Raw genomic sequence first — 26,991 nt, 5'->3', positions numbered from 1 at the left:
CTTTTTACAGCATGTTCCACCTCAGAAAATATTGGGCTCCCCGAGTACAACATTGAAATACAGCAGCATGGTTCGAGGTATGATCTGAGCTTCGTGGAGGTCTCTGAATAAACTAATATAATATAATATAATATAATATAATATAATAGCTGAGGGTTCTAAGAGAGAGGGAGGTTGTTTGTGTTTGGATTGGCACATCCGTGTTCAGCTCAAGTCTCAAAATTGAGCGTTTTTTTAAAGGGAGTCTGGTGACTTTCTCTACAAAGAAGGAGCCTATGTTGGTAACTCATTGCTGGATCTGTAAAATTTGACATGTTTACTGTCAATAGGTTATATTCTTTAAAACGTTTCGTTTCAATAGTGGAATCAGTTGAAACCGTGCGTTTAAACAGCTGTGGGAACGCAGAAGCAGACAGGATGTCCTTTAAACACGAAACATGACGGGCTTTTACATGGGTGCCACAATAAACTGACACTTTTTAAAAGGAAAGAAACATCTTATGTATTGTACATAATGCTGAATTTACAAGAAGGCACCAGTGACTCGAAGTTTGTGGAAGCAGTTTAACAAAGTTTGTCAAGTTTCTCCTCATGTGACGACACTTAAAAATCCCATGATTTGTTAAGGCAGTCTGGTGATGTTGGAAACCATGTTTCTTTTAACGTGTTTATATCCTTAATGTATTAAATAGTTACTACATTGAAAAATCCATTATTTGTGATTGAAACTAATGTAATGTATTAGAGATCCTCAGGGATGTATGACATGAGACAACAGGTCCATCATTTATTATCAGTAAATATCACTAAAGTTTACTGCAATTTTTAAGAAGACTTGAAAGCACCATGTCAATTGATATTTGTCTGTATTATATATGTTGTATGTTTTTTTTTTTTTTACTTTTGTACATGTTGTATTATATTCATTTATTCGAGGATGCCCATCAGGCAAAGGGAGTGCTGATGAATAATTTCCGTTCAGCTGCCGTTTAAATTTGTTTGATTTCGATAAATCGATAAAACTTTTTAGAAAGAAAGTACAAGTAATTTGATGAAGACTGTGCAATATGTTTGAAAGCCCCATTTTAAATTGTATTGTCAGCATCAAGATTCATCATTACCAGGCAGGGAAAAAAAACTACAAAAGTCGAGATACGTTAAGAGTTTTTATTAAATAGAGTAACCGATCTGAACCATCAACTGAAAAATCAATGAAAAATAACATTATTTAGACAAACAAGTGTAGTTCGGCACATGTATCATTCATATCATACAAATGTGAATGTATTATTCCTGATTTTTGTTCAGTTTCAGAGTATAAAAGTTCCACTGCGCTGCTGCTTCGTCGTGTGTTCGGTCCAGGAGGAAATACAGAAGAAACTGACCCTGACCAGCCACGATGAGCTTTGTTCTCTCAGTCATTTTAACCACAGGATGACGCAGATTAACCACTACAGTAAACACCACTTAACCTTGCATTTAAAAGAAAAATTCACCCCGAGACCTGGGAGTTTACCAGACGATGCAAACAGAGTCATGTTTTGGCCAGAGATTTCCAAAAAAAGGTTTGTGGGCATCAAACTGTCTACAGTATTACCTCAAATAAATGCCCGGTCTTAAATACTTCTGGTTCCTGTTCTACATAATGTTGCTGAGAAATAAAAAATAATATTGTATGTAACAATAAGTGTAATATGTTCAACTCCATTGCTTAAGTTAAATAAATTCAAAAATCTGATCCTGTTTTTTTCAATACTTTCTGTGTGACTCATCTACTGTCCTATTTTATCATTATTTAATTTGAAACAGATACAAGAAGGAGGCTTCACATTAATATATGACCAAATATATTTATATATATATATCTAAAACAGAAGGAATAGGAAATAAAGGCCTGGTAACATGTTGCCTGAAAAGACAGTTTCAGTTCGCTGCATCGAGTGTGATCATGTGGACATTTAGTGTTTTGTTTCTGTGGAGCTCTTCAGACGACAAACAGGGAAAAACGAAAACCCAAACCGATGTTCACTCCTTTGTCGATGCAGAAAGGATACAAGCAACAGCAAAAACTTTTTTTCTGTTCTGAAACAATTAGTCGATTAATTGATTGGTCAACCTACTCAAAATGTATCTGATGTTATAAACTGGTAATCGTTTGTTTTTCAAGATAAAGCTTGATATGAATGAACAGCGTCCAGATTTTAAACTGTTGACAGAACAAAAGAAAACATTTGAAGACATCACTCCGGACGAGCAGTTTTTTCCCCCTCTTTTTTTATAGACCAAAAAACTGATCGATTAATTGAGAAAATAACTGGCAGGTAAATAGATAATAAATATAACTCTTAGTTCTTCGTTAGTTTATGTTTATTTTTCTAAAGCTTAAATGCGTCAAGCTCTCAATGTATCTGTCACTGGAATCCTGAACAAGGGGCTCTATGTAACAACTTATAGAAATCACATGTATTAATCACGTTTTTATTGACCACGTGTAAGCGGATTGTAACGTGACATTAAAGTTGTTTAATGCTGCTGGACTCAGGACAGATTTTCAGTGACAGTCGGCGTCTCTCAGCGCTCTGCTAACAGAGAGCAACGGTAGCTAACGTTAGTTTAGACATGAACTAAAGACCAAAGTTCCACAGAGCCCCTTTAAATCTTTGAAACTTTACACCAACCTGACTGTTGTTTCGTCACATTAAAAAAAAACCCAAACAAATTAAACAATTAATTCTAATCTGCTGTCAGTAGATTTGTCCATGTCTGTGACCGGTCATATTCTGCAAACGCCTCCCTTTTATGTGAGCGACCTCGTGGCTGAATGTGGAAACTTGGGTTGACATGTCGAGTTAATAACCACCTTCGTGTAACCGCTTACTTGATTGTGATTGTCCAGGTTAGTGAGGCCAGATAACAGAAACATCCTGGGTGTGTTGTTTCGTAGTACAGGCCTCTGGTGTTCTCCTGAATGTTATCAGCAAACGTCTCATCACCAACACAAGTGTTTGTCTGTGTTTAAAAATGTTAACATGCTCAAATTCTGACTTTTCCAACCTTCTCAGGTATCGAAGTGGCATTCAGCGTGAACGTGACAAATCTTTCTGCTGAACTGGAGGAAGAGGAGACGAGTGAAGGGCGGGACCGGGGTAAAGAAGAAGAAAGGTGGGTGTGTTAAGAAGTTTTTAAAAAACACGTTTGTTTCCCCTCCTGGGTTCTTTTATTGCAGAAGAGGAGGAGTTTAGATTAAGACAACGCTTGTAGAAAAAGAGTTCAGTTTGTTTGTAGTTCGTTAAGCCCAGTCGCTCGTCTTGCAGGAGCTCAAGTGTGGTGTTCAGGTGCTCTCTGTTCATCAGAGTTCTGCTGTTGAACGTGAACGTCCCTCTGCCTGCCTGACAAAACATTTTCCTCCTGTTCTCACACATTGTTCCTCCCTTTCTCCTCTGACATCTGCTCAGTTCGTTATCTCTTGTCTTGCCTCTCCTCCCTCTGTTTTTCTCTTTTCTCTTACTTCCTCACCATTAAACAGACAGACAGGCCAGAACGTCCCGTCCAATCAGGAGTCTTGGTTCTGATCACATGCCCGTGGAGGACAGTCCCAGGCCGGAAGCTTTGCTCATGCAGGGTAAACCTTGACCTCCAGCTTTCGGGAAGTCGTGCGCAACCAAGCGGCCGTTCTCTCCTCCCAGCCCTGACGCTCCTCCTCCTCCCCCTCCTCCTCCAAAACCACCCACCAACGCGCCTCCTCCTCCTGCTCCTCCACCCACCAGGCTGGTGCTCATCATGGCGGCATCAATGAGCTCCTGCAAGACAGAGTGGGAGAAAAGGAGTCGGTTTATAAATTAAAGACAAACTGATCAACAGACGGTGAAGAGAGTTCATTCGGCTCCTGAGATTCAGCAGAGAAATACAGTTTTTATATTTAACAAGTGAGTCTCACATCAATGCTATTTTTTGAAATGATAAAAAAAATCTGCCTTTTCGGAGCATCTTGTTTGATAGATTTCCTGTTGAAGCCTTAAAGGATGTAAAATCAACACCTCAACAAGAGTTTCTACATCAGTATTTCAAACTTTTGGCAACACATAATATGTTGAGGATTAATCTTTTCTCAGAGTCTCAACTGTGAAATGTTTATATTTAGGGTGGAGATAGAGGAAGGGTCATACGGTTGGTAGCAAAAGTCTACAGCTCAATCCCTATTCCCAGTAAATCAATGACGGTTTCCCTTTGTGTTTCTTTATGTCTTTATGTCCAGATTTGACCGAGGTACGATTTTGAACTACCTTTGTCGCCTCCATTAGGTCACACATGCAAATCAGCAAACAAACACCTGTAAGCACCTGTCTCTTTCACCTAACTCTGTATCATCACCTCACGTCACAAAACTACTTTAGTAATGAGTGTAACATTTGAAGGTTTTTGAAGAAATAACTAACGTTGTTTGGAAATCCAAGTCTTAAGTATAAATATATGTGTGTGTGCTCATTTGTCACCAACAGTAATATCTGTAAAAGCTGCTTTTGAATAGCAGAGCTCTCTGTCTGTGTCTCCTCTCAGGGAAACTAATGATGTGGATCCAGAGTTAATATCCTGTATCAGGCCTCTGAGGCTCCCACGCTCCCTCGCCGCTCGGCATCAGCTGTCGTCAGGAAGATTGGTACAAATAAATCCTGGGTTTATTTATTTACTGGAGCAGCTCTAACACCCACAACACCTCGGAGCTGGCGCTCTTCACATCTGAACAACAGAGTCAAACACTCATCTCCCTCCTGCTTCAGCTCGAAGGTAACAGTTAACAATCCAGCTCAGTGTGCCAACTCTCTCTTTCTTTCTCTCACTCTCTTTCTTGGTCTCTCGCCCATCATGCTCCCTTAATAGAGGGTGTTTTTGTCATCGTCTACATGTGCTGTCAAAACACAACAGTACAGCTGTCTCTGCACACAGTCTGTTAATGTTACAGCCTGCAGGCAGAGCAGCCACCTGTTACAACAATGCACAGCAGAGTTAATGATTAAATGTCCTGAATACAAAACGTTTAATTTCTCACAGTAAGTAAATAGTGAGCTGTAACCTGCAACGTTTTAAATCTGAACACTCCGGCGAACTTTAAAGGGATATTCCGGTGTAAGTTTAATCCATGGTCTAACACACCTGGAAACTGTTAGACTCCCTCTCGAGAGATCAAGTTTGCAGACCGTTAGCTAACGTAGTTTTAGCATCCTCAGAAACGACCGCTCGACAACATTACATAGCAATAAATGGGTCCAAATATAAAACCGCCATCAAAATAATGCTCAGAACAGCACCAAACTTCAGCAACATTAGAAACAGGGTCCCAGCACATATTTCGAGGCGTCAAACATTTGATATCATTGCTGGATTTGTCGGCATAGATAAACAAATCTCCCCACCCGAGAAGCCTCCTTGTTGTGGGGAAGCCCTGTGAGTCGATTACCGAGTGCAGTAGAGTCCCGCAGCTCAATGATGATCATTACTGCGGGACTCTACTGCACTCGGTAATCGGGAGTCTAACACAGTTTCACGGTGTGTTAGACCATGGATTAAATTTACACCGGAATATCCCTTTAACTTACTGCGATCCCTGTCGATGCATTTTCTCCTAGAAACACCTGAAATTGAATTGTTTTTCTTAAATCTAAATGGCATTGCCAACTTTCTTGCTTTATCTCATTATTGCTTTCACAAAAATGTCATCACATAGCTTATATAAACTAGAATGTCTCTCAGTAGAGCGCCTACCTCAGCCAAGGCCTAATAGTCCCCTTTACTTCAATAAAACTAAATCCAATATCAAAAAAAACATATTTAAATCTGCCACACCACAATACACCTGATCAGGATCCATGCATTATCCCTGAGAAATTACTGAAAATGTTAAAAAACGTCCTCTCACAATGTCAAAGAAAAAGTTCTTGGATCCGTCCCTTAACATGGATTCACACACAAAGTTAATAGAATCCATTCTACACGCCTCCATCCAAGTTTGGTGGAAATCTGTTCAGGAGTCTTTGTGTAATCCTGCTGACAAACTAACAACAGACCGATAAGCACATGGGTACATTTTGGATTCTCCGTTGCTGCCGTTACCCTATCAGTTGTGGTTTGGACTGAACCATCCACTTGCGTTGGAACCATTTCTAAAATGATACCTCAATTTAGTCTTGTTACGTCAACCTTTTGCCTCTTCCTCTATCGCCAGCCTCGAGGTGAACTTTACACTTCACTGTCGAGGGTCCAAGAAATGCAAAATCATCTGTCTTGTTTGTTGTATGTGATGAAGACGGCAGCTTCTCAGTTCTGCTTAAAAGGGTTTAACTTAATGTCTTGTCACAGTATAAATAGAACAGCATGTACACTCCTGTTCCAATAAACAGCAGAGAACTACTACAAGGTTGCCACTGCAGCATTTAAAGATTCATTCCTCCTCTACCAAAGAACGCACAGTACTGTAATATTAAAGCCCGATTATCAATAATGTATCAGGAGAGACTGTTTGATTGTATATTTCTGTATTGACTATTAATCCCATGTGTGCTGCAGCTCTCCTCTACCTCTGCAGCAGGTAACCGCAGTGTAACCCTGCTCTCACAGCCCTCCATCTGCTCTGACTGATGAAATCCTCCACACATGTTGTGTCAGGGCTGCCTTCAGCGAGGGGTTTGAGTCTTTGTGCTCAGACGCACATGTGAAGAGAATAACAACAGTCCAGCAGAGATGAGAGTAACAGACTGGTGCTGCTGCTGTGGAGAAAATGGCTCTAATGACTTGTTTGTTCCTTCTGAGCAGCCCATCAAAGTCTCCGTATAAACCGCCGCCGCCTGTAATGAGGTGACTGCAGTTTCATCACATACAGACGCCGGCGATAAAGAGGAGCTCGAGAGCAGAGTGTCAGATAAGTAGAGTTCAGTCGATGCACTTTCAGATGGCGGTGATGGTAGTGATCCTGCCTGTGGCTGCTGGGGGTCTGCGTTATAAAGAACCACTACGAGGCGACAGATAAAAAGCTCTCATATGATGCACAGATCTGGTGTACCAGATATATTAATGTATAGCTCATGCTGTAACTTATACAGATATAGTTAGCAACAAAAACTGACTGAAAATGTCTATTTACTAAAATTCACCAAATGAACTATATGTATTTAGTGCTTGTCTTGGTATTGACCACTATCTGACATCGCCGTGTTGTTCATGGAACATCATTGCATCTGACCAGTAATGATACTGTGATGTCATAGCAAAAGATGCTCAGCAGAGAATTTATCCTTTGTAACGTGTGGTTAACATAAAATAAAGGCTCGAGTTAAGGCCAAAGCACCTTTTCCTAAACCTAACCAACCAAGCAAAAGATTTTGTGTGTATTTTATTTTATTCTTACATAATTCATAGCTTATACGTTTGTACTTTTTTGTGCTTTTTCACTCCTCTGGTGGCCTTTCTTGTTATTAACCGACTCCAAGAGACACACACAAGACTTTCAATGAAATCTAATCTCATCAAATTTTTAAAAACTTTCCAAAGACCAACAGACCGTTTGTTAATCTAGTCAAGTATTCCCGGATGTTTTACATTAATCACATTTACATTTTCAGTTAAACTGATTAATGATACTGCAAATAATTAATAAAAGACATTGTAAACAAATAACGTGCATGTAATTGTAAATTAAGCTACAACACAGTATGTAAAATAAGCTCTACCATTATGAGTTGCATCACTAATCATGATCTAATAATTTGAATTATTCTGACATGAGCCATTCTTCACTTTTACCCAAGTAATATTTTTACTTGTTATCTTGTATGTAAGACCTTGTGGTACTTTTTACACTTGTATATTTATACATCTCAATATTTACATTGTTATTTTTATATAAGGTGTATGTATTAATAACCCTATCTTGAAAATGTGATAATTCCTCATCAATTATGTGCTCCTCACTGCCCAATGAACCAATAGTGACTATGAAAAATGTGCCGTGTTAGTATTTATAAGTGTCAGCGGATCAAACTGGACTCACCTTCATTCTTCTCGACTCGATCCGAGACTTGTAGCAGAACTCGACCAGAGCCACGAGCATCGCCAGCCCTAACCCACCAATCAGGATGTAAAACACTCCCGCCACGTTGCTCAGACTGAGCGCACTCGTCTTGTCCTGTCAGCGCAGGAAGGCGGGGTCAGGGACAACCAATCATGGTGCAGATAGTTATGACATCACTAGAGTTTGAACTACAACATCTTTAAAGCTAAAAGACTAATATAATCTTTCTGACTGGCTGGACACTTTTAAACTTTCAAATGCTGTGATTAAGAGACAAAATGTGACTGTGGAACTAAAACATGAATATTTAAAGGGGCACGCCACTGAATTTACACATCGAAATCGGGTCGTCAGCCCACCAGTATTTATACCCGTCTGATGGGCCAAATATGATATGATTCCTCTGTTGAGGATATCATTTTAAGCCTTAAACTCCAAACTTAATGGAAGTGCAGCACTTAATTGGTGAAATACCTCTTTAACTCGTCATCTCTTAAAACTAAAATGACCTTCTCCATCGCCCTGAATCACAGCATTTGACAATTCATATCTAAACATATGTCACATGCAACTTCATGCACAGAAATGCAAAAAAGTGAAGGAAAGTAAAGAAAAAGAAATATATATATATATAAATATATAGAATGTTTATTTAAATTCATACTTAAAATGTAAGTATAAAGTGGTAACCATCAGATGTATATGTCCCACAGGTTCTCTTCATCACAATGGCTTTCAGTATTAATAAAAAAAGAGTGAGGGAAAGTAAAGAAAATATATATCTATAGATGGTTTATTTTATAAAAGTAGTCACCATCAGATGTATTTGTCTCACTGGTAAATAAAAAAAAAAGAAAAAAGACTGTGATATCTGTGCTGTTCATCACAGTCAACTTAAAAAAACAAAAGTTTACTGTTACATCCTTGGAAAAACAAAATCCTTCAAGAAAAAAAGGAATTTCATCGGTTGTTTCTTCCGAGACGCTGCATTTTCCTCTGTCACATGCATCACTTGGTTTTTGGTGGGCATGACTTAAGTTTCTTCATCCAATAGCATGCAGCCTGTTCAAAGTGGGCGGGGCCTCTCTTCAATGATCAGGAAGTGTTGTGAGGTGGGGGCAGCCTATCAGAGGGATTTCCTCTCCAAACGGTCATGTTATCCTCAGATAGTTTCTCAGTTTTTTTTTTTCATGTGATCAAACTAAAAGACACATTAACGTCAGACAGAAAGCAACATCAACTATTTTTCTTCTTGAAAAGGAAAATAAATATGAAACAATTGTTTAGGTTAGAGTTTTTTTTTTTCCGCTGATGCTGATAACTTTGAAAATGTTTTGTGAGAATTGTCACCTTAACTTTTAAAGTGAGTACATTTGATTAGTGACCTGCTGCACATTGTACAGAGAAGGGTGTCGGGTACTGTTCACATTTGAACCAATATTTAACAGTGCCACATTTTTCACAACATAACTCTCTCTGTTGTTGCAAAAAAGTATTTTCAGTTGTAAAAAATAAGTTGCGAAATATAACCAGCATTGCTTCAAAGGAAAAAGCTGTTCAAAGAAACAGTTTTTACTCGCACTTTACTCAACCTCGATAACTGGACAAAAAAAAACTCTGTGAACGAGCGCTGACATTTGCTGGCCTTCCACCTACCTGTTTGACCAGGTGTTTCCTCAGGTTCGACATCTTGCCCTGACTCATTGACTCATTATAACTTGTAGCAGGACTTCCCGCTCTCTCTCTTTCTATCCTTAATTTTAGAGCTTTCAGGTACAGAAAATTGGCACCATAATATGAATCTTTATTATGTTAATATTTAGCCACCCATTTCAGCATTTCTTTACTTTTAACGATGCCATCAGTAAGAGATTAACGAGGTAACAATCTCAATCTCTCAGAGTTTGGTACAGAGCATGTATTGTTTCCCTGGTATCTGCAACAAAAAAAAACATTAAGGAGAAAAAAAATATTTCAAATTAATCTGCATTGTTAGCTTCTGTGTGGTTATTCATTAGAGTTAAAATGTTTTTCTCATGACTGCACTTTCAGTCTGACATTAAGTCTTTCCTCCTTGCTGCCACTCTGATGACAGACTGATGAACGTTTTCTCCCGTTTGTTTCGGTCTGTTACACAGCGAGTTCAGAGGAAACAGGAGGTACATGACAGATTGGAGACAAAAACATCAGCGTTCAAGTGTGTGTGTGTGTGAGTGTGTGGGGGAGAGAGAGGAGGGTTGGTAAAGCTGTGGTCAGTAGCTTCAATTTCATCAGCTGTTGGTTAGCAGCCGTAAACAGAGAGAAGAAAGGTGACAGCGAGAGAAAGAGAGAGAGAGAGAAACAGGAAAATAAATCTGACTTTTTACATCTGATGTGAGTGTAAAAATAATGTCTCTTTAATCTGGGGCTTCTCTTCCAGGCATGAATAGCTCCATCTCTCTTATAAAGACAAAAAAAAAAAATCGCCTGAAAACTTTTTTAAAACTCAAGCACTGTACAACCACAAGGATAGTCTAAAAATATAGATGTAAATGTGGCAGCCAAAGGCAGTGGGGATTTGCGATAAAAAGTGATGTAAAAAGTCACATTTTCCTCTTGTCTGTCTGTCTGTCTGCGGCTGCTTAAGTGAACTGTGCTGACCACAGAAGATTCTGGAGAACAGAAGGACGGCTGAGGAGAGAAAAGCCTCTGAAGAAATTGACTGATCTGGAGACATGAAAACCCCTTATCTTCAAAAAGTCTGCTTTGTCAGAATCGGCTAAAGGCCGGCTCATTTTCTCACCAATTTGCATAAATTCATCTGACTATACGCAGAGGTTGTGACAAGTTTTGTGGCAGCTAAGTCCATAAAGTTTCCGCAGCACTTCAGAAGCCTCTCAGTTTAAGTACAAATTGGAGTCGTGAGGTTTTCAGGTGCCATCAGAATATTTTAATGTATTGATTTATCCTCCAGCTCTTCAGAACGGTCAGCTGAGCAGCAGTGTTACACTCTGAAAACAAAAAGTTCTTCTCTACAAAAAGGTGCTGAATTTCAATTTGGAAAATTAAAAATTATACTCACACTTTGACATTGAACATAACATTCTGAACTTGAAGGACAACTTCAACATTTTGGGAAATACTCTTATTTGCTTTCTTGGCGAGAGTTATATTGAAAGATTGATATCACTTCCGTTTCTGTAGAGTAAGTGTAACACTCCAATGAGCAGCCAGTTAGCTTAGCTTAGCATAAAGACTCATAACAAACAGCTAGCCCAGGTCTGTGGGACACTAACAACATTCACCTACTAATAACTCTGTAAACAACATCTCAAACTAATAATGTTTGGATAATCAGTGCCGAATCAGTGTTTTGTCTTTATTCAAAGAACCTCTTTGTTTACTTTAGTCTTTGTCAAGCCTCAAATTTTGTATTCTGAATTTGAAATAATGAAGCTGAAACTTCTTGTTGCACCATGATCTCAAAGCAGGTAAGGTGATTCTGGAGAAACACAGTGAATCACTGCAGAAGAGTGAAAATAAAACCAGTGGAGGTCAGCAAAAATACGATTTTCATTCATTTTAAAGTACATTTCTGAATCTGATTTGGTAACAAATTTAAGGGTGAAAATAGTTAGTCCAGGTAGAAGAACCATTACGACGATGCGTTTATTTATTTTTTTTGGTTGTTTATGTGTGAGTAATGGATCTATTTTATTAGGAGTGCACCGAAGGATCAGGATTGTAAATAATTTCACTACTAGAAATAAACAAAAACAAACTTTTGAATCGAATGAAAAAAACTTTCAAATTTCATGAAATTAATTGTTTAAAGAAAGACAATTGGAAACCCTTTTTCTTTTCAGAGTGTACCTGCTGAAGTGTTTGGGGTTGTGGGTCTGATGGGGTAAGGTGGGTGGGGGTAAACCAACACATGACCTCGGGACCAGGCCGAGCGACCTCAAGAACTGACCTTTCTGCCGGAGTCCTTGTGTCCACACTCCCCCTTGTCATACCACCACTTGTTTTTCAACTTGTCTAAGACGGCTTGTTCATTGAGCTTCAGTACTGCTAGGTTTACTGGGATTCTTCAAAGAACCATGAGAGGAAGGGAGGGGGAGGGGGGAGTGGGAATAACATAAATAACATTATGCACCTCCATGTTATCTTATGTTATTGTTCAGCTGCACAGCAACAGGGCAGCGGCGGCTGCAGCAGCAGCAGCAACGCTTTTTAGCAAAACTGGCATTTGTAGTGTAGATGCTTTGGTACGCTACAGAGAACACCTCAACAACAACAACATCAACAGAAAGAAAACAAAATCAAACGAAAAACAGGCACAGAAACACATAAAAAACGTTTTGGAAATGTCAGCATCAAAGTGATATGCGTTAATACTCCATCTAGCTCAGTTTGGCCTGACTCCCTACGTGCAAGATGTGTATTACTATATCACTTTGGGTAACCGGCAAGAGCTGAAAACACTCTTTGGATCTTTGGGTTTACTGTCCGAATACCAGAAAACATATAAACTATGTTGTGGTGGAGGTTGAAGCATTACTGCAGTTTAACTTTTCAAAGGAATGGAGACAAACACTGTCCATAAACAAGGACCTGATTCCAGAGGTAAGATGACCATAGGGGGTATTTTACTTTTTATACTTGTTTACTGTCAGCTAGCTAGGCTTAATTAATCAGTTACTCTCTTGTTATATAAATTATCTACATCTTACATATGACTAATTATATAATGCCTAAATACTACTATAAAGTATAAATATACCAGCATACACTTAAATGTAAACGACTGACTTGAATGTTTGGCTGCGACTCCCTAAACAACATGACCATTGAGGCACAACAGGTTCAGGTAATGAAACAACATGGTTAAGTTTAGGTTATAAATCTACATGGTTAGGTTCAGGTAATAAAACTAAATGGTTAGGTTGAGGAAAACATCAACGTTTGGGATAAAATCACTAGTATACTTCTGTTTCAAATGTGTTATGTGACATAACTTCACTTCACTATGTTAGTTAGTTGCAAGACTCACCATTATCTTCTGGATACCTTACCTGGATATGGTTGTTTTTCTAAAGCCAGGCTCAAATTGATCTAAACCAGTGGTCCACTTCCATTTTCAAAAAAGTAAATGATAATAAAAAATACTGAGCCAAACAGATCAAGGGCAAAATTGTGATTCACAACTTAGTGTCTTTCGCAAATTTCATAAATGTCCTGCTTGGCTCTTGTTTCGCATAAAGCAGGCGGCAAATGTGCTTCTTGTTTTGTTTAGTGAAAACTGAATATTGCAAACTGCATTTTGCAGAAACAGCTGGTTTCAGCTGCTGCAGTTATGTTTTGTAAAATACCCCCTGGATCAAAGGAACATGAGAAATATCTTGAACAAGGCCTGAGATTGAATCATTTTGCTGAATCAAATCACAACCAGTGTTAGTACTTTCCCAAACAGATGGTTCCAGTACAGTCTCATCTGGGCCACCCTGAGTGTTTTATGCTTGATATTTAAGTTGTGGGTTGTTGCCGGTTACCCCCGTGTACCATTGCCTGTCGTTACCCGTTGGGGTTACGGTGATCTGACCTTGGAGTCCCCTCCCCCGAGGCCGCACTCTCCCTTGTCATACCACCATCTGTTTTTCAATTTGTCCAACAGTCCCTGCTCGTTCAGTTTTAATACTGCCAAGTTAACAGGGTTTCTACGGGGATGATAGTAATAAGGGATAAAAGGGAACTAGGTGTTAATGAGCAGAGGACTGCCAAAGGGAAGATAGCAACATCATTACATCTACTTATGACAGGCATGTTATTAATAGTGTAATCATAGAATGAAAGGCTCTTTAAAGGACAGGTTCACTGCTCTTCAACCCAGACCCTCTTAAAATGCTGTTTCTTGTCATTTTGTTTTTGTAATTGAAGGTTTGATGTTCATGTATGTGTTTGTAAAAGTGGGGATCAGAATATGGTGCTCCCTCAAGGAGCAGAGCCTTTTCTGACAAATCTATCTACCAAACATTTGCTATAACAGGATCAGATCGTTGTGTTCGTCTCTGATTGAAGACTTAACTTGAATCAGTGATACCGGTCTCCGGTACTGGAGTATTCTTGGGGTGGTTCTTGCATGAGCTCCTGGGGACCAGACTTTAACTCTTTCAGATGGTTTGTTACACAGAACCATCATGGAAGTTGCCCAGAAGCTGTCAAAAAAAATACTAGTATAAAGTAATAGTAGGAGAGCATTACCACTATTTGAACTTGTTGGGAAAGCAAGCTCTTACAAAGCCAGAGAAGAGTGAAAAACATCTTTCCTTCTTGAAAGGCCTTTAGTGCTGTTTTTTTTTTGGTCTTCTTTCGATTAAATATACTCTCCAGTTCTGATAGAACTGATGCAAGCAGCAACTACACTAACCTCAAGGAGTTGCCACTGATGTTTTGCAAGAAACAGTCTCTTCTTGCTGGCCATCTTCTTGTGAATTCTGCTGCCTCGCAAGGTAACAGGTGACTCCCACAGTCAGGAAATAGCCTGAAAATGCATCTTGGAACCATTGCTTTGTGGTCTCATCAACAACAACGTGCAAGGTTGAGTGAAATGCCTGTTGGCCAAGGAGTTGGTAGGACAATTGTCACCTCTATCAGGGTGAAAAAATCTGTTGGTGAAATTCAAAGGTATCAAGTAAATCAACTGTGATTCCCTTTAAGCCACCTCAGCAATGATTTTGGAACCAAAATACTTTACAGGGGTTGTTCTAACACTAATTGACTTTTGGCCTCAAAGTTGTCTAGCCCAATGACATTCTACTACCAAGAATGTTTTCAATAGAACATTGCTGACCACAATCCATGATTGGGGTCCTATTCATGACTTTTCTCTCTTAATCAATCTTTATCTTCTAAAAATAAAGTTGTGGATTATAGATAATGTGTGTCAGCATGATGGCTGACATTACCATACATGAAACATGGATAACTTTGATGAGGGTTCAGGAATTCCCCCAAATTGACCACTTATTTGGATGTCCCAAGCACGAAAGACTGGGAGGACCTCCATGGGTAAAAACTGGACATGCTGGGAAGGCTTCACCTCCCAACTGGTATAGGATCACTTCGGGATCCCCTTTGGACTGGCATGTTACAAAAAAAAAAAAAAGACACTGGGGAAACGCATGTAGTCTCTGATGTGTGACTGGATTGACGGATGGCAAAAAATGCTCTGTGATCATCTGTCATAGAACCAATCTTGTCTGTAGGGTTTACTAGTGAAATAAAACAACATTTCAATATGGTCTGGGCTGCCAAACAGCAAATGTATCCTATTACTGATTACTGAGCAGCAAACCTCAACTTGCATTAATGTCCATTCTTTTCCTGATACAAAAAGAGGAACAACAGTCCAATGTGGGCATAAATACCATGCGGAATATACAATAAAATGTTTACATTTATGAAGGTAAATAGGTATCAAAATGTTTTTACACTGGTGTCAATTTCCTGCCATGTTGCATTTCCCGACATATTGCCTGCTGTTCCCCTTTACATACCAGTGATGATCAAAGCTATAGATTGGCTGAAGGTAGTAGTGGTGTTTCTATGGTGTTTGGAAAGAAACATGAGTCAATATTCAGTCATGAACAATAAACAATGATGAGTGATCAGCTGTGGGTACTTCAGTTTTAAGGGACAAATAATTGATGTCAAGATGGCAAAAGCAGAAGAAGAGTTTTGTTCTAAAGTGCACTGTGTAAATAAAAATATACCAAAAAAGAAAACTCAATTTGAGTAATAAATCAGTGGTAAAACCTAAGATAGTCCGGATGACATTGCACGGTCATGTTGGACTTTGAAAACAATCAGTAAGTCCTTGACCAAGGCTCGATGCCAAAACATGTCTAATTGTTTAAAAGAGTATTTTCATGTCATTTGAAAGCCTAAGACTATCCTAGTATGAAATTGAGGCTTACTGCATGCTAATAACATTCTGTCATCTTAACAATAAAATACTATGGGCCCTAGTTGTTATTTTCATGCCCAGCGCCCAAGTAGCAAATGTACCTCTCCATCTCAAAATTACTATCTTTATCAGGTCATTCTTCAATAAAGCTGTTTAGAACAAAAATCTCCAAATTATCCACTTTGAAGATAGTCATAAGTCTGAGCAGATTCGGCAGCAATATGAGCTGGAATTCAGATGCTGGTTGATGGAAACGAGTCAATGAAATCCTTGACTTGATGCCGTCAGCTGTTAGTACTGAGAGTGGGTCAACCCAGAGGCAGAGCACACAGTCTGTTCGACTGGAACTGATGAGCGAATGTTTTTGATGTGTAAAGGTGATCATCCAAATATGTTCAGCATTCAAGTTGTTTAACACCACATTGTTGCTAGGCAACTGATCACGAAAACTGATTTCTTCTTGTTCTCTGGTGAATGATTTTGTGCTTTCTGCATCTGTAAATTCACCCACAAATGTGAGTTTTAGTTACAATTTGTTTTCATTACAGTATTTGTTTTTTCACAAACCGAAAACCAATTAACCACAGAGGCAGAATGTCAAGCCAATTTGCTGCCTCTGTTTTGCTGCCTGTGTGAAACTGATTGATGTTCTTGGTTGCTACACACACACACATACACACGTCTGCCAGTGATTAATTTCACAACGACCATACACATTAATACATTCAGCGTTTGCTAATCTCATCTTTGGAGTAATTTCCTTTCTCTGACTCTGGGTTGGCTATAAAATGCTGATGCGAAGCAGAAAGAATGAGAACAAGATGTTCTCTCACAGAACATCTGATAAGAACCTGGACAAAGTCCAGTGATGTCTGAAACATAGTGAGGGAAAAACATGACTTTTAAATGCTGCTGGCAGGTAAAAATGAAATCTACCAAATTACATTTTTTTCATGCTCAACTGAGCTGAGGATTTTGTGTTTTGCTCTTTTTCACTTTGGTTGTGAATTTATGAGCCAGATTTTATTACAATAATTAAGATTGTCTTGCATGTTTGAAGACATCCTAATAATTGCAAGCACAGTAGAACGAGGACTGTTTCTAAATTATAGGAGATATTCTCTTCACGCTACATTTTGAGGTATTTTAATAAGTACACAGTTTGAACTGTTATTTGTCAACTGTTTTGTCCGGAATAATATAATTTAATAAGTGTGCGATGGGCTGTTTTTCTTCACATACACTCTTAGAAAACTGCAAACAGAATATTTCCAGTTGTTGGATAATGTTTGATTGGTGCACTTTGAGCTTTATAGACAGTTTCCCTGTGAACAGTAAAACCAAGTCAACACCTATACTCGACCAGCAACCATTTCAACACTGAATAGATATTAATAGAGTGGACTACCAAAAAGTTTAGTGAACCAGAGAAAAAAGAAATATATTAATCATATGTGGTGCATTTCCAGGTGGTTTCTGGGTTGTTATTGTGAGTTTGGGGGGTCGCCATGGCATGGCTCGGTAGGTACTAGGTGAATACTGGAAAAATGTAAGTATTTATTAAGGTGCTTCAAGGTGTTTACCGGAAGGTGTATTTTGTGTTGTGTTCGGTGAAAGAAGTACTTAAAGTCTTAAATTCAAATGTAACTACACCCTCAAATTCTGTCTTAATGTGCCGGCTGAACACACTGCCTGTAGGAACACATGCTTGTCAAGCAAGGCTACAGTTGTGCATCATTTAGCCTATTTTTACCCTGACAGACGCACAATAGACCTGCAAACCACTTGTAGACAGTCATACCAACATCATACCAACATTTCATGGCAGTGTCTCCCCTCAGGTACCAGAGACTTAAATTTTAAGGCTTTTTAAACCCTCTTCAAGATTAAAAATGTAAACTGATTCTTTTCACAAGTCATCATTTTCCTATTCCAGTACTGCATGTAATCTTAAGGGTATAAAGTATATAACCCTGCCATGCAGAGGTGGGTTAAATAAAGAGATACGGTTATTAGAACAAGTCCTTTTTAAAGGGTGCATTATTAATATGTGCCTACATAGGCAAGTTCACTACTGACATACACTCTTTAATCTGGTTTCTATGGTGATGCTGGTTGAATTTCTATACTGTAACTTGTAGAGAGCATAGTGTATTTCTCTGTTGCAAGGGGTGTATTTGTGGTTCAACATGTTTCAGTTAAATTTAGATCAGGAGAAATAAACATTCTTATTTTTAATTGAGTTCTAATATTTAATTAATGCAGGAACAATCAGAAAAATCAAACTATCAGCCAAATAAAAACTTCAATAAGGCAGTCTTGTTTTTAACTGACAGCAGCATAGATAGATAGATAGATAGATAGATAGATAGATAGACAGATGTAAGAAGCTTTGTTAGTATTCTGGTGATTGTAGAAGCAGAGAGACAAGCAGGTTTGCAGTCAGACAAGCACAACAGATGACATGACAACAGATAAGCAAACAGGCCGACCAGGCAGACAGACGGAAACACTGAGACAAACAGACAGAAAAACACACATATTGACAAAGACGAACAAAAGAGGGAGAGAGACAAGACAGACAGAGAGACAGATTAAGAGACTGACAGTCGGACAGTGAGACAGACTGACAGACAAACACACAGACAGTTAACAAGCCAAAAAACCCAAATCTGTTTATGTAGAATAGATAACATATGAAGTTTGTTGTTGTTTTTCTGACAAAATGTCCTGTGAGACAAGTTGTTACACCAGTGCTCACTGCTGTGCAGAGGTGGGACCGAGTCATCAATTTCAAAGTCTCAGGTAAGTTTTAGGTCTAGAAGTTCCAAATCAAGCTGCAAGCTCTGAACTTCAGTTTCAAATTCCTGAACAAGTCTTAGTTCAAATTCTAACAACAAGAATATCAAGTGCTTTCTCATTAATTCTTTTTAAGCTAATTTCATGGGTAATACCCACTCTGGGCTCTGTTAAGCTGCCATTGTTAGCAGCAGGTGTTACAATTTAACTAGTAACCACAATATCTCTAAACTCCCTCAAGATATCGCATAAATTTGTTAGTTGTTGACAGAGGAGAAACTTAACAAACTTTGTGAAACAGCTCTGTTCTTGTAAATTTAGCATTCAATGCCAAACATGAAGTTGTTAGTGTCAGTTTGTTGCAGCATCTGCTTCTCTGTCTAAAGGGTATCTTATTTGGCAACATTTATGATTTAGCAGCTGTTTGAACACACAGATTCAATATTTTATTGATGGTAACATGTCCAATACAGTAATTAGAAACCAACGTCTTTGACACCTGTGGAGAAAGCCCCCAGACATCCAAGATTGCTGGATTTTGAAAGTTGTATAGTTAGGAGAAAGTGTATAAACCTTATGAAATGCTGTCTGTGATGAATTCTGAAATTATGTGGGCCTTCTTGTGAATTCTGCAAATGATATACATGGATTTCAACTATTGTGTAAAAATGGTAGATTGTTCCAGTGTGCCAAGGAAAGCAGTTTTTAAGTGACAGAATTTGAGCCGTCCACTTGTGATTGGATCACTAAGGACTGATTTATTCGGTATAACATCGGTATTAATCTAATAATGTCTGTACTTTCATCTCACACTATGAATATGGCAGATTTCCACATTTAGTCAGAAGTCAGCGTTCTGAAGGTCAAAGACCAACTATTGATTTTCAAATCCACACCTCTGCACTTCAGCGACTAATGTTTAGATCCCAGACAACCCAGTGTTTATCTAAATCTCCCTTTTAAACTTATTTTTTTAATCCATCTTTGATTAAAAACCATGAAAACGAAATTCATGACAGAATATTTATCTTTAAAAAGACACCCCAGTTTAATAATCTAACATGTGCATTGTGTTGATAATGTGGATCAACCGGTTTAAACTGTTTGGAACTATTCACTTTTCTGGTTGTGACTGGCCTGATTTAACACAAAAACAGACAAAACAGGACACCAACACGAACCCCACTTTCACTGTCCCCTGTACCTGAGGGGTGATCCTTTAGGTGTGGCCACTCCGTAGCCTTTAGAGTCCAGGTTGCCTCCGACTTTCATGGTATCGCATGGCTTCCTCTGCTCGATGTACTCATTCATGGAGGACTCCAGCAGGTAGGCGTACTTCCCCTTCGACTTCCTGACTCTGATCACGCCTTCGTTTGTGTTCTTGACGAACACTGTAGGGTCCGCACTCCGCATGTACGACCACATCTTCTCAAAAACTGCTATTTTTGATCGCTTAAATAGGAGTAGACAGTAAAGACTGTCTTTACAGGTTGTACTGATTTATGAAAGAAAGAATACAGCACATTTTTCATCTTTTGCAGAATAATGGCCGGTTCTGCCAGAATGCCATGTTCTGCCAAACATAATACAGGGAACTACAACAATGAACAATGTGTCCTCACCCTGAAGAACTCTTTGGTGGAGCCTCCATCCAGGGTACCGTAGGCGATCTCCGTCTGCTTGGCCAGGTCCTCAGCACTCTCTATGGGCGAAACCATCCTCTCCACAGTGAGGAAGGCTGCCAGGTTGGCTGTATAGGAGGAGATGATGATGAGGGTGAAAAACCACCAAACGCCTCCCACGATTCGACCTGAGAGAGACCTGGAGAGAACGAGGAGACAGAACACTGATAAATCACAAGCTCCATTTAGTTAATTACCCAGGAAAGTCCAAACACTGTGTTCAGACTTACAGTGTGACTTATGAAGCTGCTCAGTAAAAACAGTCTGATCCGTTGGGGTTAAGGCCTTGATCAACAAGATAATTAGCTGCTCAAAGCCAATTTTTCCAATTCAATAACTCCTAGTATGTCCAGTAGAAGACACATTACATCACAAGAGAGGCTTTTGCTGCAACATCTGCACACTGTAGAATCACTGGACAGAAAATACAAGTCTTCCTTTTTTTTTTTTTTTTGATTTCCTACAGTAGGTGTGACAACTGAGGCGTAACTGTTGACTGGGAATAAAGGAGGAGAGATGGTTCTGCCTGCAGGATCACACAAACACAAGCATCCATACCTCACATTAGCATCAAAGACATCGACACATTCACCACAAAAAAACATGACACAAAAACACAGACACTCTGATACTGTTCAGCCCTCCGGTCCTCACCAGTTTGTCTAAAGGTGACCCTGCGTGACACACATACACAAATAAAAAATGAGGCTTGTGTGTGTGACACAAGTCCTCACAATAACAGAAACTCCAATCCCTGCAGGGACCAGATTTGTAATGAACTGAAATAATGCATATCGTGTTTGTTTATTTTTTACAGTGTACACAACTAATAAATACTGTATAAATGTCCATAAACTCAAAGGTATAATATGCAGGAATCCTGGAATTTCTAAAAAGGATAGAGAAGTCGGCCATGGAGACTAACCTCGAAATTGTCTCCTCTTGAAAATGTGTGCCTGAGTCACATCAGATAGATTACATCAGAACTGATGGTTTAATGGTGTGTTCCCCACCGGTTACGAGAGTTTGACCGCACAGTCATATTGCATTATTCACGTTGCTCCTGTAGTGTTTATCTGCCGCAATCAGAAAGATTAGTTGACTGTACAGCACACAAGGAAGGTGTGCGTCATTCTGTTTAAATTCAGGTCAACTCTCACTGAACAGTGAAGAGTAAAATTAGTAAGTATGATAAAGTGGATTCTAAAAATTGGATGGATTTTATTTTAGGTGGAACTCGTCTTAAACGATTTAATGATTATTTTCATTACAGATTCATCTGCTGTTTATTTTCTCCATCGTTCAATTGATTGTTTGGTTTGTAAAAATTCGACCGAGAGCACAAAGGGACACCTTCACAATGTTTGTTCAGTCCAAACCTCAAAACCTCAACATTATTACAAATGCATTAAAATGCATAAAAGTAATTAAAAGCAAAAGAAGCAAATGATGACTGAGATTGAGACTGACTGGCTGTCAAACACACACACACACACACACACACACACACACACACAGTACCATGTTCAACATACAGTATATAATGTATAGGGAGAACTTTTCTAGAACATTGCTATAATGAGGAGGAAAATAATTACAGTAAAAGCAGACGGTACCACACACACTCATGCATACTGCGAGCAAAGACATATATACACTGACAAAATAACCAACACACGTACACATATATACACACCGAGAACAGTAAATCCAGAATAGAAAGGGCCTCAGGCCTTCACACTGCTGTTAACATACAACGAAGCCAGCAGCAACGCCACAATAGATTGGACGTGTTTCATGATAACGTCTCTGTGTGTGTGATGATACGGCTACATTAATAAGAGCTGTACATCGCTGATGGTATAGCAGTGTGTATATGTATGTCAGTCTGCCTTTGTGCTTCTATTTCTATGAGGACCGACACAGTGAGGACATTTTCTTTAGGGTTTGTAGAAGTACTCATTGTGCAGAATGGCCCATTTTATATGTTATACTGTAACTACTGACGGATTAATGGGTTCACAGAGCCTAAAGCAATGAATATCTATTAGCCTGGAATGTTTTTCGATGACTAGGAGAAAAACAATGGGGAAAAGATTACAGAAACAAGATCGTGGTTCTGCAAGTTTCTGTCAGAAACTAACAATCTGCTTTTGGTCGCCACAGTTTCCTCTTTCCAAGCAGATGCCAGTGAAATATGGCACATGCCATATAATCATTGTTTCCTGTTGGACTGTCCTAACTGGCTTCGCGCAATGTAGTTTGACGTGGCACAACATGGCGCACCACTCAGGTGTCCTACCTTGGGGAGATGTCGCAGCCCTGCTGCATGAAGGCCCCGAGTGAGAACCAGAGAGAGTTAAAGATGCCAAAGTCATTGGTGTATTCTGGAGTCTCTTTGTCTTTCTGCTGGTTCTGGTTCTGGTTCTGGTTCTGGGAGTACCCTGAGACCCAATACAGAAAACCAACAGATCAAAATCCATTTTCATGTTACAAGAATGAAAATAAAGACCATAAATAAAGAAGTTTCAAGCAATGATGACGATGATGATGATGATGATGATGATGATGATACCTGGAGAGAGCTCAGAGGATGACGTCGGCAGAGCTCGTCGAGAGGCAGAGGAGGGCAGAGTTTCATCTTCATCATCAGAGTCATCACCCTGCCATTCATAAGGACTGAATCGACTCACCTGAGACACACAGAGACACACGGAGCTAAAGTATCATCAGCCTACCTGGTGTGATATCTAACAATGTGTACTATTTTATAGGCTTATTAATTAGCAACAAACACCAGATGTGAACTGTTCCAGTAAAGGAAGAATGCCTTTTGTAAATGTAAATATTTAATCACCAAAGTATATAATGGTAATTTAAAACTTGATGTCTGGATAGAAAATTAAAAAAAAATAAAAAATTGTATTATTTTGTTAATGACCTCTTGCAGCCCACCTGTAGTACCAGCCACATTGATAGGAATCACTGCTTTTGGGTGAAACACTGTGAGCTGCTCAGATTTACAGCTGTTATGACTCAAAAATGAGAATTTCCTACATCTTACACTCATCTATGCTAAAAAAAATCTCGACAGGCCAAAAATTCTCTTCTGCCAATGAATGCATCCACCTATTAAGTTTATCTTGAAAAATTGTACATGTTTTTCCTTTATATGTATATATGTCCTCTATCATAATTCAATGAAAAAAATGTTCAATGACAATAACGAATCCTTTCCCAATATCTTTAACGTTTCTTTCACTTTTAAGGGTTTTTCCGTGTGACACTCTTCTTTGCAAAATAACTTTCCGACACTAAATGTTACACATTCATTAGTTTCCATGGGGAGCTTTAGTGGAGCTCTTTCTATACTTTTTTTTAAGATGCAGATACATCAGGTGTGCTGAATATTACAATAGTCATCAGAATCAAGATAACGAGAATGTGTGTTGATTACCAGGTTTAAATGCAAAGATCTGCTGGATCTGGTGTCATCACCCAGATACAGATGACGTATTCACACCAAGTTTGAATGGGGCGATAGTTCAGTCTCAGCTTTTAAAATGAAGGTACTGTCTAACTACAAACACACAAATTAAGACAAGCATCCATTGACAAACTCACCAGGAAGAGCACCACGCTAACTCCGATGTAGGCGAAGACAATGCACATCCAGATCTCGTAGGCCAGCGGGTCGAGGAAAGAGAAGACACCCGGTTTGGACTTGGTTGGTTTCTTGATCATGATGGAGATTCCCAGAGACATGAAGGGTTTTGTGAAGTCGATCACCTGCTCTCGCACCAGAGTGATGGTCAGCGGGGCGACCGCCACATCTGCCTTCTGCGGAGAGACAGAGAGGTGTGTGGGAGACGTTCAGAAACAACACTGGACGTTTTTGTCGTTCTTTTACAGCCTGTTTTTTTTTTTGCCTCAAACTTCCCTGACTGACATTTCATCCTCCTTCAGACCAAATCAAGCGAGGAGGCCTGAGAACTACTGCTGTACCAACATCTGCATTCAGCTCAGGTTTCACTTCACACCACAGATATATCTCATCCCAGATGTTTGTATCCACTTGCACAATTTTCTGAAGCATTTACGGTGCCTCTTAAACGTGTTTTACACTTGAAGAATCCTCTGACACCCCCACATTCTTTTCAGTTAAATAAAAAATATATATAAAAATGTAATAAGAGTTAGTAACACTCACATTTGTGATGGAGCAAAGTATTATTAGGCTGTCCAAAACAAACACTGTCCTTCTGCACCCTGCTGTTCAGTTCTTTACCAAGTTGCCAAACTGTGGTTTGTTCCAGTCAATCTTCTCCGTGAACAACTTGTAAATTAACATTTGTTCGATCAGAATTGGTGTGAAAATCTACTTGAGCGATATCAAGTAGCCCAGTCAATGCAAAAAAACCAAAAAACTTTTGCGTGTTGTTTGTGTTCTGGATTTGATTTATTCACAACAGAGCTCCTTAATATCATATTCTAAGGCTCTAGTTTAGCCAAAGAGCTGATTTTCCTCCTCTGATTGTTTTATTTCGAAAGATTTTACAATCTTGGAAAGATTAATCTCGTAATTCGAACAAAAAGGCAAAGAATAAATGAAAGCCAGAAAGACTTTGAACTTGATGTTTTCATCCGTGTCCGAAAAATGACCAAACAGATTTCCCCAGATTTCTTTTTTATTAATTTCACACTGAATAATGAATGGATCGTGATGAAAAGAAATCAGTCAATTAAGCTGGCTGGTATCTATGAGTACAATCTGATTTGGATAAAGGGGACTGTTGGGCCTAGTGAGTGCCATTGTAGTTACATTTAAGACTTTATTTAGACTCAAATCCTTCCTGCAGCATTAAAATACTTATCAGGTAGTAGTCACACTCACCCCATACACCAGTTCTCCCACCATGCCATTCCACAACTTCGTCTCACTGTCTCTGGCGCCATACTTTCCGTCACCCACCAGCTCGAGCCGGTAGACGAAGCCGACGTGTTTGGCGATCTCTGCGGCCAGTTCAGCACAGTAACCTTCGTACCTTTCATTTCCTTCAAACTGCTCGTGGTTCTTCCTCAGCATCATGTAGGGAGCTTCCTGTATAGAGGCAGGAAGATGATTTGAGAGGACAGCACTGTTATTTAATAATTAAATAATTTCCCAGTCTGGGATCATTAAAGTAATTCTATCTATCTATCTATCTATCTATCTATCTATCTATCTATCTATCTATCTATGTATCTATTTAGTTTCTATGTAATCACTGGAGAATAAAACCAGAGGAAGGAGAAGGTAAGCTGTGAACAGCACCATTCCACCCAGGCTCACCAGTATGGTGGTGACTACGTATGTCCTGTTCTGCAGACCGTGGAACTCCTCCACCACCGGCTTGTAGACGGCAGTGTTCACGTAGCCTCTCCTCTCGTTCCAGTATCCGATCTGAACAGAGAGCAGCAGTGTCACACTAACCGTCCTCAGCCTCTGTTCACTGTCTCAATTGTAATCTGACAGGAGTGTTGCTGGATTATTTGGCATTTTTCTTTTGACAATTTTCCACCGTTTCCTTTTGAATTTTGTTTTGTTTTTTCACAATTGACAAAAACAACAGAAACCAGGTACCACTTAGACAGATTTCAGTGCGACTTGGTCCCTACGGGGAAGGAGGGGAATCATTTTGAACATGACGTGCCTTTTTTTATTATGCCATAACAATAGTTAATAAAATATAAATACATTTAAAAAAAGAACAGGCATATCAATTTGTGCTGGAAGGTGGGAGAAGAACGTCCAGGTGACAGCAAGAATTCAAAATAAAAGATTGCAAAGTGTACCTGGTGAGTATTTATGACATATTGAAAGTGCATTTAAAGAAAATAACAAACAGTAAATGCAAAAGCTAACCTCCTGAACCTGTTCTGGGGGGGTTTGGTAGAATGTGACTTTCAGGACTAGCCAACACACAAACTGACAAACAGTCAAACACTCACACTGCTCTCCAATTGTGGTAGTAGGATTGCTGAGAGATATGGAAAGTGACAAGAGACTTTTTTGGCTGGTCTTTTCTAGCTGGAGGTCTACCAGGTCTGTCCAACACAACTCACCAGGCTCACAAAACTCAGATGAAACTGTCAAATAGACAGTAGGACTGATCAAATATGAAACATTCCTCTGTTACTGCATTGTCAATTTGTGCACTGTCTACACATTTTAGTGTAGACAGTGACACTGTCATTTGAGGAAGTTTGTGACGAGGTCACTCCTTTCTACTGCTGGAAAACAAAGAACAACACTTTTAAAGCCTGTGTGTGTGTCATCTCCTAAACTACAAAGGGAGCACAATTGTGTACCTTACTGCAAAGATAATTCACTGTAACCTTGTGTTGTCTGATGGAGATTGAAGGAAAGCTGAGCTGCAGGTTTTTATACCAAACAAGCGCTGCAGCAGCTGATTTCACTGATGATCACACCTTTAATCAGAGAGGAGGGAGCTAATTACTGA

The 26,991-nt window shown here is 39.2% G+C and overlaps 1 protein-coding gene across 9 annotated transcripts in view; it reads right to left on the bottom strand.

Moving 5' to 3' along the window:
* Positions 1-1,153: 1,153 nt before the first annotated feature.
* gria1b (glutamate receptor, ionotropic, AMPA 1b) overlaps positions 1,154-26,991 on the bottom strand; it is a 75,441-nt gene continuing 49,603 nt past the window's right edge. For 5 of the 9 annotated variants that reach the window (XM_030437163.1, XM_030437165.1, XM_030437166.1 and 2 more), the window contains exons 9-18: positions 25,821-25,931; positions 25,383-25,589; positions 24,113-24,328; positions 23,064-23,181; positions 22,791-22,932; positions 20,429-20,627; positions 20,011-20,258; positions 13,644-13,758; positions 8,042-8,176; positions 1,154-3,800 (exon numbers count right to left, since the gene is read on the bottom strand). In XM_030437163.1, coding sequence (XP_030293023.1) covers positions 3,573-3,800; positions 8,042-8,176; positions 13,644-13,758; positions 20,011-20,258; positions 20,429-20,627; positions 22,791-22,932; positions 23,064-23,181; positions 24,113-24,328; positions 25,383-25,589; positions 25,821-25,931 — 1,719 coding nt within the window. In that variant the 3' untranslated portion in view covers positions 1,154-3,572. Of the gene's footprint in view, positions 3,801-8,041; positions 8,177-12,014; positions 12,130-13,619; positions 13,759-17,447; positions 18,520-20,010; positions 20,259-20,428; positions 20,628-22,790; positions 22,933-23,063; positions 23,182-24,112; positions 24,329-25,382; positions 25,590-25,820; positions 25,932-26,991 lie in introns of those variants that run through there. The other 4 variants (XM_030437164.1, XR_003986335.1, XM_030437169.1 and 1 more) reach the window with 4 other exon arrangements.

The sequence above is a fragment of the Sparus aurata genome, chromosome 13, assembly GCF_900880675.1.
Source record: "Sparus aurata chromosome 13, fSpaAur1.1, whole genome shotgun sequence".
NCBI lineage: Eukaryota > Metazoa > Chordata > Actinopteri > Spariformes > Sparidae > Sparus > Sparus aurata.
The sequence above is the reverse complement of the archived record's forward strand: the minus strand, read 5'-3'. Positions and strand labels throughout refer to the sequence as shown.